Source organism: Cannabis sativa, chromosome 8 (assembly GCF_029168945.1).
Source record: "Cannabis sativa cultivar Pink pepper isolate KNU-18-1 chromosome 8, ASM2916894v1, whole genome shotgun sequence".
Taxonomy (NCBI): Eukaryota; Viridiplantae; Streptophyta; class Magnoliopsida; order Rosales; family Cannabaceae; genus Cannabis; species Cannabis sativa.
The window spans coordinates 23,915,096-23,929,117 of NC_083608.1; the positions used below are offsets into that span (position 1 = coordinate 23,915,096).

A 14,022-nucleotide genomic window follows, 5' to 3' on the forward strand; every position below is an offset into this window, starting at 1 on the left:
CATAAGGTAGCATATTTTTTTAACTATTTATACATATCATAAAACATATTTAATCTGCTTTAAAATATGTACAAAACACCGCCCATAATTATGTATAAATTTATACGTTAAATTGTATAAAATACTAAATAATTAGTCAAAAATAGCAAAATATCTCAACATAGTCTCTAATTAATTTTAGACAATATAATTACATTCTAGCATCATATTGACAGTTTCCAAACAATGAACACTACTTTTACTATTTATTTTAATTAAAACCCAATTAATTAGTTAGTTGATTCCAAATAATTTGAATAAATACCTACAATGATCAATAAGTTATAAATCCTGTTCCATATCATACCATTCACGGTAAATGATATTACAAAAAATATGTTTTACTATTTTAACATCACTTAAGTATTTTCCATAATTAATTTAAGCATTAACTAAATAAATTTATGAAAAATATAGAAATGATTGAAAATTAAATATAACTATTCAAAAATAGTTTATAGTCCTTAACAAGACAATAATTAACTTTCAATTTACTGAACAACCTAAGTATTTTTCATAATTAAATTTAAAAATAACACAAATAATTCATGAAAAATACAAAATTGACCAAAAATTTAATCGATCAATTTTTAACATTTTATAACCCATAACCAATCATATAAAATATAAAATTAGATTTTTATAAATAATCTAAGTATTTTTCATAATTAATTTAAGAAATAAACTAAATAATTTACGATAATTCTAAATAAATTTTAAAAATTATTAAACTTCACTAAGCACCTTAGAATAAAATATGGAATCAAAATATATAAAAATATTTGAGAAAAACACCTAAGAACTCCCCAGAATGTGGTCGCCAGAGTTTACGTCAATTTCCCTGCCGGCAAAGTGAACTTTGTCCCCGATTGTTCTTGACCCATCCTTTTGATTGGAGAAGCTTTCCACAGTATATAGGACCTCAAAACGATCAAGAAGAACCCAAGAAAAGATCCTCAAATTGGCATATCAAAGTCGTCTCCTTCGTTGGTGGTGTACCGTCGTTAATGGAGTCAAAATTTTGTTTTTTTTTTGGACGCTAAAGCTTCGTTTTGTTACGTCAAAACCAAGCCTTAGGGTCCCATATTCTCAAATAAAACCTCCTTTGATCTTTGAAACAACTTAAACGCGTTCGAATCATGGTTCGTTTTAAGAACAATATTTTTGAACGTAAACATTGGTGGTCTCGAATGGTTTGTTTCCAAACCTGTTAATCACATTTCAAAAGCTCTAAGAGAGGCTATAGAACTCAAAGAAACAATCTAGAGCAGCCCATAAACTCTCAAAATATAAAAACCCAAAATCTCACTTTTCTATCTTTCGGTGTCGCTCGATACGCATTGCCTCCTCCCTTCAATTTCTTTCTGCACTCTAAACCCTAAAAATATCTCATAAGCATTTTTTATATATCCCCAAACTCTAATCTTAACCCTAGAACAATTAAAATTAAAATATATATATAGGGAGCTAATACAATAGGTATTGTATTTTTTACCTATCAATAGGGATAATAATTTATAGTCATTGATTTAATCCAATGGCTCAAATCAACTCTTGAAAACTACACCAAAATTAATATATTTTTTTTATTTATGATTAATTTTGAATATTATTAATTACAAGTTCAACTAACAAACTCCAAACCTAACTCCAAACTTAATTTTTTTTTTTTACTTATTTATCTTATGACTAGTTATAATTTTTAATTAATTATTTTTTTAATTTGAAATTTATATTTTTATTTTCTACTTAACACAATAATTGTAGCTAGAAAAGTACAAAATATTCAAGTTATTTAATCCTACCATAATCAATACAACCAATAATATAATTATGGTGTAAGACGTAAAATTATTGTATATCAAGTACAATGACATGAGTTCAATCATTTCAAAAGATATGATTTTTTTTTAATTTAAGATTTTAAATTAATTTAATAATTTGAATTTCTTTTTTTTTTTTTAAAACAATAGTTCATTTTTTTTTTAATATTTACTAATATGGACCAATTCTTATACTATAAAAATTTAAAGTTTGTAATTATTGTGGTGAAAAGTTTTAAACTTTTATTTGTTAATATATATTGATGGTTGTATTACATAAAGTATAATAATGAACAATAAAATAACACATGCATCAATAATAATAATAATCAAATAAAAAGTTTGTCAAATAAAAATTGAATAATAAATTTTTTCAAATAAAAAAAATACATTATAAATAGATGAAAAATTTTGTACTAAAAAAATATCTAAACGATTTCGATTTATTATCGATCTCATCCAAATTTTATAGTTTATGACAACTTTAATTATAAGGTGCTTCAAACGTACTATAAACGATCGAATTGCTACCCTTGTAAAGACATGATTTTTTATTATTTATTATTAATTTAACTTTTAAATTAATTTAATAATTTAAAATTTTTATTTTAAACAATATGTATGAAATACACTATAAAAATTTTAAGGTTGTAATTATAATAGTGAACAATAAAATAATACATGCATTAATAAATAATATTCAAATGAAAAGTTATGGTTCTTTGTCAAAGCAAATTATGCATAATAAATAGATAAAAAGTTTTGCACTAAAAAAAAATCTAAATGATCTCAATTACCGTTGATCTCATTCGAATTAGATAGTATATGATGATCTCATTCGAATTAGATAGTATATGATAACTCTAATGACCGCTTAAGATTAATATTTTGGATTATTAAATGATTAGGGTTAATTGCAATATTGAGTTATTAATTATGATTTACATGTTTATGGGGATTTATTTAAATTTAAAATGTATTATTATGCTATATATGTGAATTTCGCGTTTTCTGTGCTTGTGTTCGGTAACGGTGGAAAGCGACGTGGGCCATTAGAGAGTCACATTTTGTATGATTTAGAATATCAATAGCGGGATATTATTGTTAGGCATTGGAGATATCGGGGATTTGTCGGGAGTGGTAAATGACTAAACTACCCTTGCTACAATTAAAAAGTTTTCACTCAGAAATAGGAGGTCCAATTCAAGGTATAATGCTTAGCCTTCTTCTTTATGGTTTTATTTAGCTCAAGATAGGTTAATTGCATGATTTTAGTGATTTGACGTTCTGTAGTGTGCAGCTAGTTTGGGTTTGAATTCTGGGGTTAAGATAGGTTTGTTTTAGTTGATTTTGTGCTGAGATAGCTAGCTGTGCTACGGATTACTCAAACTTGAAGTTAGAGAGCCTAAGTTGGCTCTCTAATGGTGTTTTTAATTTTTGAGCTATTTGATGTGTTCTGTTGCTTGAAATGGATTTAGTATAGTATATGCAAGTGTTCTAGAGAGTATGGTAGAGTTTGGGCTCGAATTGAGTTGTGGAGGACATTTTTGGGGTTCCCTGCACTGAACCGGTCGAGCGGTTCAGGGGAGCCTGTAACAACCGGTCGACCGGTTGATCCCCAGGAACTGGTCTTCCGGTTGGGAACCAGTCTGCTGGTTGGGCTTTTTTCAGAATCCTACCTTAAACTAAGTTTAAGAATAACCATACTATGAATGTATATTACTAGTTCATGCATGATTTATAAATGATGTAATTGATGTAAAAATTAATTTTATATCTAAAAATTTTAAATATATTGAACATTTTAATCTTGAAAAATAAAATTAATTAATATAATATGATAGAATTTTCAAACTATTAAATTAATTGGAATCTTAAATTAAATATAAGTAAAGAAAAGAAAAGAAAATATTACTTCTAAAGTATTGAACTCGTGACATTTTAATTATTTTAAGAGTGATTATTATAAAATTATTATAAGTTGAATATGTTATAGATTTTTATAAGTATAATTATTGTTTTAAAAATAAACTTAATTAAAATATTTTTTTTATGTAAATTTGAAATAAAAAAAATATAATTAAAACTAAATTTTAAATAGAAATAAAATAGAAAGATAAAAATATTAGGTTTGGAGTTTGTTAGTTGAACTTACTATTAATAATATTAAAGATTAATTATAAATAAAAAATATATTAATTTTGGTGTAGTTTTCAAGAGTTGATTTGAGCCATTAAATTAAATCAAGGGCTATAAATCACTATCCTTATTGATAGGTAAAATACCCAATCCCTACCATAATAGCTCGCATATATATATATATATATATATATAAAACAACTAAACACACGTATATATTATTATATTATATATATCTAATAATAATAATAATAATAATAATAATAATAATAATAATAATAATAATAATAATAAACTAAATAATATGCTTCAATATATTTACCCAAATTATCATTGTTAATGTACCTATAATAATATTCACAAATAATTAAATATTAAATCATCTCCAATAATTTAATTATTTATCTAACATTATACACACCCTCAAAATAGAAAAATAAACGAAATAAAAGAAATTTTATTGTCACTAAAAAAATCTGATACTCCACTAAACTCATAAATATTCAAATGATAAATTATTCCTATTGGCAAATAAAATAAACTAAGTATGAAGAAAATTAAAAATTATCTTTCAAGAAAAGAGAATATTACAGTTCACATGTTACTTTCATGATTTGATGTTTAATATACAAATTATGTTAAATTCTAAACATATTGTTATTCGTGATTATAGTGTTGTCTACATAGTAGAAATAATCATGATTATATGCTTCAAATTATTTAGTCCCACAATTTATCAATGCATTAGATTTACACTGATAATCAACAATGTGGTTTACTTACACTTGGATAAGTAGAATGTTTTTTCAAAACATTAGCAAAGTAAACTTGTATTGAATGTATCAGCTATACATCAAACTGGACCGATATTGACAGTGAAAAAGTGTTGACACAAAAAATTAACCAACTCGCTTGTATGTATAGACGAGATGAAAGTTAGAAATAACTAAGTAAAATAGAGAGCACACACAAGAATATATAGTAGTTCGCTCTATGTAACTCTGGTCCAAACCTGAACCCGACCCCGACAGTAAACTCCGAACCTCGAGCCCCGAGCTTAGACCTGGAGCTCGGCCCCAACTCTGATATGGATCCTAACTTCGACTTTACCACAATATAACCTAAGTTCATACATATTACTACACAAGCTTATATATCCCTTTTATAATAATTAATAAACGGAGTACCAAATGAGTGGCATTTTGCCGATAATACTATATAGTGGCCAAGAACTTCAAGGACTAATAATGAATGTCAGGAGCGCACCACTTGATTCACAATATTCAATATTATCCAAATGCTAAAAAAGGACTATTATATGTTGATGAAGAAACAGTCACTTGTGTAAATATATTCTGCTCTTAACTCCCATCTTCAATGCCAATTTTCAAGTAAACTATATTTTCAATGACAATTGGTTCATGATTTCATCTCCAAAGTCAATTTGCTAATGACTCCATCTTCAATGCCAATTTCCAAGTTAACTATATATTTTCACGATGAAATAGAAATCGATCTACTGGTAAGGAAAGAAAAATTGTAATTAAATGCAATGCCAAACTCCTACAAAAGATTAGAAAAAGAAAAAAGGGAATACTCATTCCTCCTATTTCAAACAGAGTGTAAAAGATTTTTTGGAGTCAAATTAAAGGGATGGATTAGTATGAGAAGTAGCAGATAGAAGTTTAGACTCCAACATAGATACATATCTGTCAAGCATAGAGATTACAGCCTCAAACTCAATCACTTGTTGCTCAATGGTGTCTATTTGCCGCGCATATTCATCGAAACTAGAGCTTTTGGACTTCAGTTGCTCTACGAAAACCCTAAGTCCCGAAGCCACGTCTCCATAGCCATTGTATTCCTCTGCTATTCGGAGATTCATCTTTTCCAATAGCTCTAAATTGTTGTTTGAGCCCTAGACACCAAAAATAAATATAGGTTTTTTTGTAGTGAATAATGGGAATGAGCTTTGATTCTATCATCAAATAGTGTTGTTTGGCTCATAACACAAACCTGAACCTCTGATTTGACCATGGCAAACACACTAGTGAAAAGATCGTTGAGCGACTCAGCCAAATCGTCCCGATTCAATTGTTGATTACAATTCTCCTTCTTAGCCATAATTGTTTGTACGAAACAAAAACAAAATTAGCCAAAGATGAATTGGAAAAGAAAATCAAGACTTTAATGAAAACAATGTAAGGGAAATGAAATTCACAACCTAACAAATACAGAATTTTAGATACTGTAACATGTTATTTTATATTGTGATCTTATTATTTTGTTATTTGTATAATACTTTTAGGAGTATTATCGACAAAACTATCTCAACTATACAATTTGTCCTTAAAAAAATTATACCATTTGTGACATTTAACTACATAAATCTTTTGATAATAAAACCCTCCAAACTCCACTTCTCCCTTTCGTTTAAAAAGCTTTGTTATGTGCCACAGTAAACCCTGATGTACACGTGACAAATTTGTAGTGGCTTAACTATTTAAATACATAAAAATTACTTTAAAAATTAAAAATAAAAATAAATTACAAAAAAATTGTGTTCCATTCTTTTTCATTTTTTTTCCTTCTTTTGGAACCTTAGTAACTGATGTACACGTGACAAATTTTTAGTAGTTTAACTATTTGAATATAATAAAAGTTACTTTAAAATTTAAAAATAAAAATAAATTACAAACAATTTTGTTCCTTCCTTTCCTTTTTTTTTTTCTTGTACAACCTCTCTGCCTTTCGTTCAAAAAACTTTGTTATGTGCCACAATATACCCTGATGTATACATGGCCAATTTGTAGTAGTTTAACTATTTAAATATAATAAAAATTACTTTAAAAATTTAAAAATAAATTACAAAAAATTTTGTTCCTTTCATTCTTGTGTTTTTTTTTTTCTTCTGGAACCTTCAGTAGCTGTGGTAAATTTTTAGTGATTTAACTATTTATATAATAAAAATTACTTTAAAAATAAAAATAAATTACAAAAAATTTTGTTCCTTCCTTCCCCCGCCCCCATCTTTCTTCCTTTATTTTCTTCTTCTTCTTCTTCCTTCAACTGCGAGACCCCTTTCTTCAAAAAGTAGAAAAAGAAAAGAGAAAAAAAAGAAAAAAAATATTTTTTTTAAATTTTATTTATTTATTTTTAATTATTTTTTTATAATATTTTAATAATTAAAATTATGTAAACCGCTAAAAATTTGATACATGTACATTTAGGGCAGTTCACTGTTGCACTTAACAGAGTATTTTGAACAGAAGGAGTAAATAGCAAACAGAACCAAAAAATCGATTTATGTCACAAATTGTATAGCTGAGGTAGTTTTGTCACCAATATTCTTTATTTTGTGTTTTTTTGATGTTGTTTGAATGTTGTTTTCCTGTTACTTTCGTGTGGGTTTCCTGTTTTCATATTATTTTTATAAAACAACGTAAAAATATAAATACATATATTTAAACGTGAAAGTGTAAATTTTTTACCAAAAATAATATTTAGTGTAAATTTAATTGCATGCACATACCAACAACAACCACAAAAACAATAATGTAATAGAGAGAAATAAATTGGAGGGAGTGATGTAATATATGAGGGAGCACAATAATCTTGATGTTAAAAAGGAAAAAAGTATTTGTCATATCAGGCATTTTCATGGCACAGCAGAACAAACTAACCTCCTCCATTATATCCTTTTCACGGGTTTTTGGTTGCTTCTGTGTTAGTTGTCCTTTGTATGTCTGCCAAGTTTCTTCATCTGTGTTCTCCTATATGCACCATATGAATTAGTATGGCCATCAAATCAAGAGATTAAACTTTAAAATAAAAATAAATTATAATGCCTATGGTAATTCAATGAGCATTTATATGTAAATCACATCCTAATACGAAGTGACTTGAGAGCTTATAAACCTTAGCCTCTTTAGTAGCATCTTCTCCTATGCTCCATGAGACACCATCACCAACAGATGCTTCACGTCTTACTCGTTGAAGTGAAGCTTCCCGATCTAGCACCTCTTCTGGGCTCATAATATTTCTAATCCTCTCCAAGTCAGCCTCCTAAGTAGGACCACAGTGTTATAAAAGATAGAAAGAAATATAATCGCGAAGGTGGAGAAGATGGAAATTAAAGCAGAACTTGATGATTTTCTTTTTTAAAATTCACTATTGTAAACTGTTGAAACCAAAAAATAAATTCAAACACAAATAAAGTCTTACTGTTGGCATTAAATTTGGTGGTCCTCGGAAAATGTACAAAGTAGATGACCTGTACAAAATAAACACTGAGATGACTGAACTGTAACAAGTGTCTAGCAGCAAGAATCGGGTCAAAGAAGATTAAAACAGATATCGCTCAAACTTTTTTATTACTTCTTCAAATGAATGTTGAAGGAGGCTGGTCATTAAAGTAATGGTGTATTGTATACATTGGTCTTCAAATTTGAAAATTAAGAATTAAAATTAGTCAAGGGCAATAAGAAATGCTGAGCGGAAATCCGAATATAAATATCTTCCCAAGATTGACTCCTTTTGCAATCAAAAATTAGACTAGCAATCTAATCTGAATATTAGCCTTCTAATACTCTTCAAAGTTATAATTTATGGAAAAACCTCTAGTGAAGGTGTTCCTGTGGAGAGCTTTATAGGGCAGTCATGGTAGCATTTTATTTTTAGCACTAAGAAGAAGTTAATGGAGAAAATCTGCCAAAATTTTGAGTACCCTATGCATTCTGCAACTTAATACCATAATTCAAATTCTAATTGCTATGTAAGCTCCACATGGATCACACAACATTTTACAATCCTTTTTAGAAATGACAAAGGAGGTAGGATAGGATTGGATAGGTGGGCTGGAATTATACTAATCATCTTAGTAAAAGCAAATTGAGAGAAGAAAAAACATAAGCCAGTGTCCAAATTTCAAGAAAACATAGGTTAATGACCATCTAAATAAATAAAAAAGTGGGGGTTTAGGAAACAGATAACATACTGTCCAAATCGAAGGACATCACCAACATGTAAATCCACATAGCTCTTTTCGTTCACCTGACCTCAAGGAAATAGAAGAGAAACTCGTATTACACATCACAGGCTTATGTAACTAGAATAGTAATTAGATTACAAAAAAGACGTCAAATATAATTAAAGCAAATTTTTATTTACCTGCATAATAAACTCAAAGAACCTACCATGGTAATACAACTTCTTTAATTTGATTGATAAAAGCCAAGTCATATAAAAGATAACTTCCTCCAATTAAAATTCTAAAGAATATTTCCCAGTTACAACCAATCAATATACAAATTAATTAATGTTAAAACCTTTAAAAATATATTATTTATGAAATAAACAAAATAAAAGACATAAATTGTGATGCAGGCTAACAATGCACTAGAATTGTTTGTGCAGAATACCTGATTATTGTTGATGAAAGTACCATGAGTACTAGCAAGATCATAAATATAAGCTTCTCCACTTCTTTTGAACTGGAGAACTGACATATAGGAAACAGATTAGCATGAGTATGAGGAAGCTAAAGTATACACATATGAGTGTGTGTGTACGCATCAAAGAAATCATGGGTATTTCAAAATCTTATCTCCCAAAATTTAAAGGGAAAACGGAGCTTTTTCGAGAAGAATTTTGCGTCTAACGCAGGACACTTAACAATCATGTGGGAAGTGATCAACAGTAAAAAAGTGCAGAAATCATTTACATCACTGACAGACCTTAAATTAACACTGGGAACTAGCTCATTCAAAAAGGGATAATCTTAGCTCAGAACATCGGAGCAACTATAATGCCTCACTCACTAAACGAACAGCTGCTCTGCCCAACTTTAACACTAAAGTAATAGGCTAACTAAGCCAACGTGAATAACTTTCAATTAATCACTTCAATTTCATATCATCACACACATTTGACACAATCATAGAATGTAGTGTTTTACAGTTGAAAAAGTTAAGCATCTGAGGTCAATTTCAAGTTTCTTTGAAACGGGAATGAAAGCGATTACCTGCGTGAAAGCGAGAAACGGTGGGATGCTCAAGTACAAAGTCACAGAGGTCCACACTCCCAAATATATAAGCTCCTTTCTCGTATCTGAATCAAAACTCAAAATTCAGCTATGCACCATTAATGAACAACAAAAAGTCCAATTCTTCGGCGAATGAAAAGAAAAGGACTTACACATGGACTTGATTTGTCATAGAACCTTCCTTTAGAACTTCAAAGTAGAAATTGTGGCCGGGAGGTTCACTCCAAGGGGGAATCGTGTACGGAACGACATGTTGACGGGACTCATTGCAACTCTGCTTGCCACCGGGTTCACCAGTTTTCGCAACTTGGGAGTTGAGGGGTTTTGATTGGGATTCTTCAACGGGAGGTTCGTTTTGGGGTTCTGAAGAAGTAGGTTGTTGGGGGGGAGGAAACATGGGGGTCTCCATTGTAGATTTTGAAGAGGAGGAGGTTGTGGGTTCGGAACTTGGCGTACCCGTGGCTGGTGTCATGGTCAGGCACACGCAACACACAACACACAACTGAACTACAAGACGAGTCATGAATCCGATCAAGTCTGGATCAGGGACCATTAATTTAGTGGGTCAAGCCCTAATTTAGATTAATAAATAAATAAATAATGGGAAATTTACAAAGGGAAATTTGATTTTCTATACTTAGAAAATCAAAAAATTTTTTCCCTAAACCAAAAATTTAAAACCTAAAAAAACTATTCCTTTTTTTTCAAAACCCCAAAAATACCCCCCTCACAATATTCTCTCTCTGCATCATCTCTCTCTCCCTCTATCTCACCCCAACCGCCCACCCTCACCGAACCACCCTCACCCACCCACGTCAACCCCAACGCCGATCACCACCCTCACCCCCGTCGACCACGACCCCAACCCCTCCGACCCCAACCCCAACCCGAAAGAGCAACCCCAGTCTCTGAAACTTTTTTTTTTTTCCTGCGATTTGAGAGAGGGAAGAAGACAGAGGTCCGATGGTCGGACCTTGGGGGTCCGATGGGTCCGACCATCGGACCCCCAAGGTCCGACCGTCTTTTAATTTTTTTTTTTCTGCGATTTGAGAGAGGGAAGAAGACGGAGGTCGATGGTCGGGCCTTGGGGGTCCGATGGGTCCGACCATCGGACCCATCGGACCCCCAAGGTCCGACCGTCTTTTTAATTTTTTTTTTTGCGATTTTGGAGAGAGAGGAAGAAAGAGGTCAGATGGTCGGACCTTCGGGTCCGATGGGTCCGACCATCGGACCCATCGGACCCGAAGGTCCGACCGGCTTTTAATTTTTTTTTTTTTCCTGCGATTTGAGAGAGAGGGGAAGAGAGAGGTCCGATGGTCGAACCTTGGGGTCCGATGGGTCCGATTGGTCGGACCCCATCGGACCTGGGGTGTGGGATTCTTGGGACCGGCTAGATAGAGAGAGAAAGAGAGATAGTTTTAGTTTGGGGGTATTTTTGGGGTTTTGAAAAAAAAAGGTATAGTTTTTTTAGGGTTTAAATTATTGGTTTAGAAATCAAATTTTTTGATTTTCTAAGTATAGAAAATCAAATTTCCCTTTACAAAAATAGGTTAACTTTTACAAAAATACGTGACACGGAAATTTTTTCAAAAATACTGTATTTATAAAACACCAGTAAAACACAAAGCATAACAACTCAAAACAACAGTAGAACAACTACAAAACACCAGTAAAACACCAGTGAAAACTTAACACAGTATACTGCAGTATGAAACTTATAAAAAAATACAGTAAAAAAGTAAAAAATACCGCCTGGCAGTATTTTTGTAAAAAATTAGCAAAAGTTAATATATCATGTAAATTTCCCTAAATAATTATATAAGTCATTATTTTTTGTTAAAAAAAAATTACATTTTTAAGTTTAAATTTTTTTATATATATTTTTATGATTTTTTATAAAAATAACACCAAAACAATAAGAAAACTACATGAAAATAATATCAAAACAAGAATAAAAAATAACACACAAATAACAAAAAATCAACAACAAATTAACAAGAATACAACATAAAAGACCGTATTTTCTGTAAATAAAATAAAAAAAATCGTAAAAATAGTTAAAATTCCGTGAAACCGTATTTTTGTAATTTTTTTGTTGTTTTTGTGTATTTGTGAAATAATCCTTAAAAAAAATTGGTTTTACAAAAATACTCGATTTTGGATAAAAGTTTACAATTTTACTACCACATGGCAGAAATTACATGTATACTGCCCTTTTTTTTTTTTTCCTTTTATACTGTAAACGTAAAAAAAAAATGAGACTTCCATCTTCCACTCACGGACAGAACCACCACAGAAACACCAGAACAATTGAAAAACAATCATTAATTCCCGCAAGATTGAGCAAAAAGAGTGAAACCGACGTTAAATCACTAAGGAAGGAACTCTGTCATCTAAGGTTGGTTGAATACTCAAGTTGACAAGAGTTGACAAGTTGTCAAGCGAATGAGATGAGAGCATCATGTTTATTTTTTATAGTGTTTCAACTAGGGCTTGGAGTTGAATTATATGGATTTAAAAAAGTAAAATATTGGGCAAAAAATAACATATTGGTCGTCGTACATGAAGAGGACCACTTTCTAGTTATAATTTTGCCACTTTTTCAACCACTTATTCTTCTTTCAATAATACCATATTTTCCAATTCAATCCTATAAATACCAAAATCATTTATTTAATAGTTATAATTAATTACTAAATAAAATTTTCATTTATGTAATTTATTAATTAGACCATACAAAGTCTCTTAATTAATAAATTGACCCCAAAACTTTTTTTCTTCACAATTAAGCCCTTACTTAGTGAAAATTCATAAATAAGACATAGTCTAATTTTAGAATTATAATTGATTAATTAAAATCAATTAATTGAGTCTGCAAGCAGTATTATCTCAACTAGTGAGGGGACCATGTGCCTATATAACCGAACTTTCAATAAGTAGATCTATAATTCACCAAGTAAATTCTCTAACTTATTAATTCCACCTTGTGCCACTATAGATTTGGAATTGAATAACACTCTCAATTATATAGAACGCTCTATATATACCACGATATAGATATGTTATGATTATCCATTGTTACAATCCTAATATTCAAAGATCCTCTATAGATGATCTACACTGAATAGGGACAATTTTACTGTTCTACTCTTCAATGTATTTTATCATTAAAACACTTAGCTACCTATAAATGATATTTCAGTAAACTATTATAATTATTGAAATAAGATCTCAATTATTTATCTCTATTCAGTCAAGCTCGAAGGAAATTGTTAGGTTATTTTTAGTATTAATTTAGATTAAATTTAGTATATTTTTAATTAGTTTTAAATCGTGTTTAGAGTATTTTCACGCTTGTAATCTTTTATTTTTGCAGATTTAAAATAGAAGAAGATTAGAAAATATCAAAGGAATAAGATGGAAAAGAAGATAAAAAAATCTCACAAAAAGATGATATATAAAATAGAGAAAATTGTGCAAGAAAATAAAGCTGAAACTTCAAGCCTGAATTCGACTATTTTCTGATTAGATTTTAGAAAAAGTCAAAACATAAAAGTTCTAGATCTCTCTTTTATATTTTCGGAACATCTTGAATCGTCCAATTTTGAGTAATATCGAGAGAGTTGTGACCAAAATACTATCAGTTAACGCAGCAGAAAACTCACATCCTCTTCTAATACTAAGCAGAATACGTTTTCTAATCCTAAGCAGAATACGTTTTCTAATCCTAAGCAGAATAGGTTTTTTTCTTCAGCGTTTTTTTATTTTATTTTATCATTTTTTGGCTATAAAAGAAGTTGACTTCAATAGTTTTGGAGAAGCAATTTTGAGGGAAAATGAGTACTAATTTTAGAGACAGAAGTCAATACTAGATGCATTCTACAGGGGGTTTTTAGCATTATTTTATTCTCTATCTTCTTCTCTTTCTTAAAGTTAATATGTGTGATTTCGCTTCCATGAACATGTGTAGCTAAACAA

General features: G+C 30.0%; 1 protein-coding gene across 2 annotated transcripts; it reads right to left on the bottom strand.

Moving 5' to 3' along the window:
- Positions 1–5,521: 5,521 nt before the first annotated feature.
- LOC115701032 (uncharacterized) lies at positions 5,522–10,612 on the bottom strand. 2 transcript variants are annotated; one of them, XM_030628716.2, is made up of 9 exons: positions 10,197–10,612; positions 10,024–10,109; positions 9,422–9,501; positions 8,998–9,053; positions 8,226–8,274; positions 7,920–8,066; positions 7,685–7,774; positions 6,018–6,113; positions 5,522–5,919 (listed from the first exon to the last, which is right to left on the bottom strand). In XM_030628716.2, the coding sequence occupies exons 1-9, from the start codon at positions 10,595–10,597 to the stop codon at positions 5,647–5,649; spliced, it is 1,278 nt and encodes a 425-aa protein (XP_030484576.2). In that variant the 5' UTR covers positions 10,598–10,612; the 3' UTR covers positions 5,522–5,646. The 2 variants fall into 2 exon arrangements, with proteins under 2 accessions (XP_030484576.2, XP_030484575.2); XM_030628715.2 differs by having other exon boundaries at positions 6,018–6,116.
- Between the last annotated feature and the right edge of the window lie 3,410 nt (positions 10,613–14,022).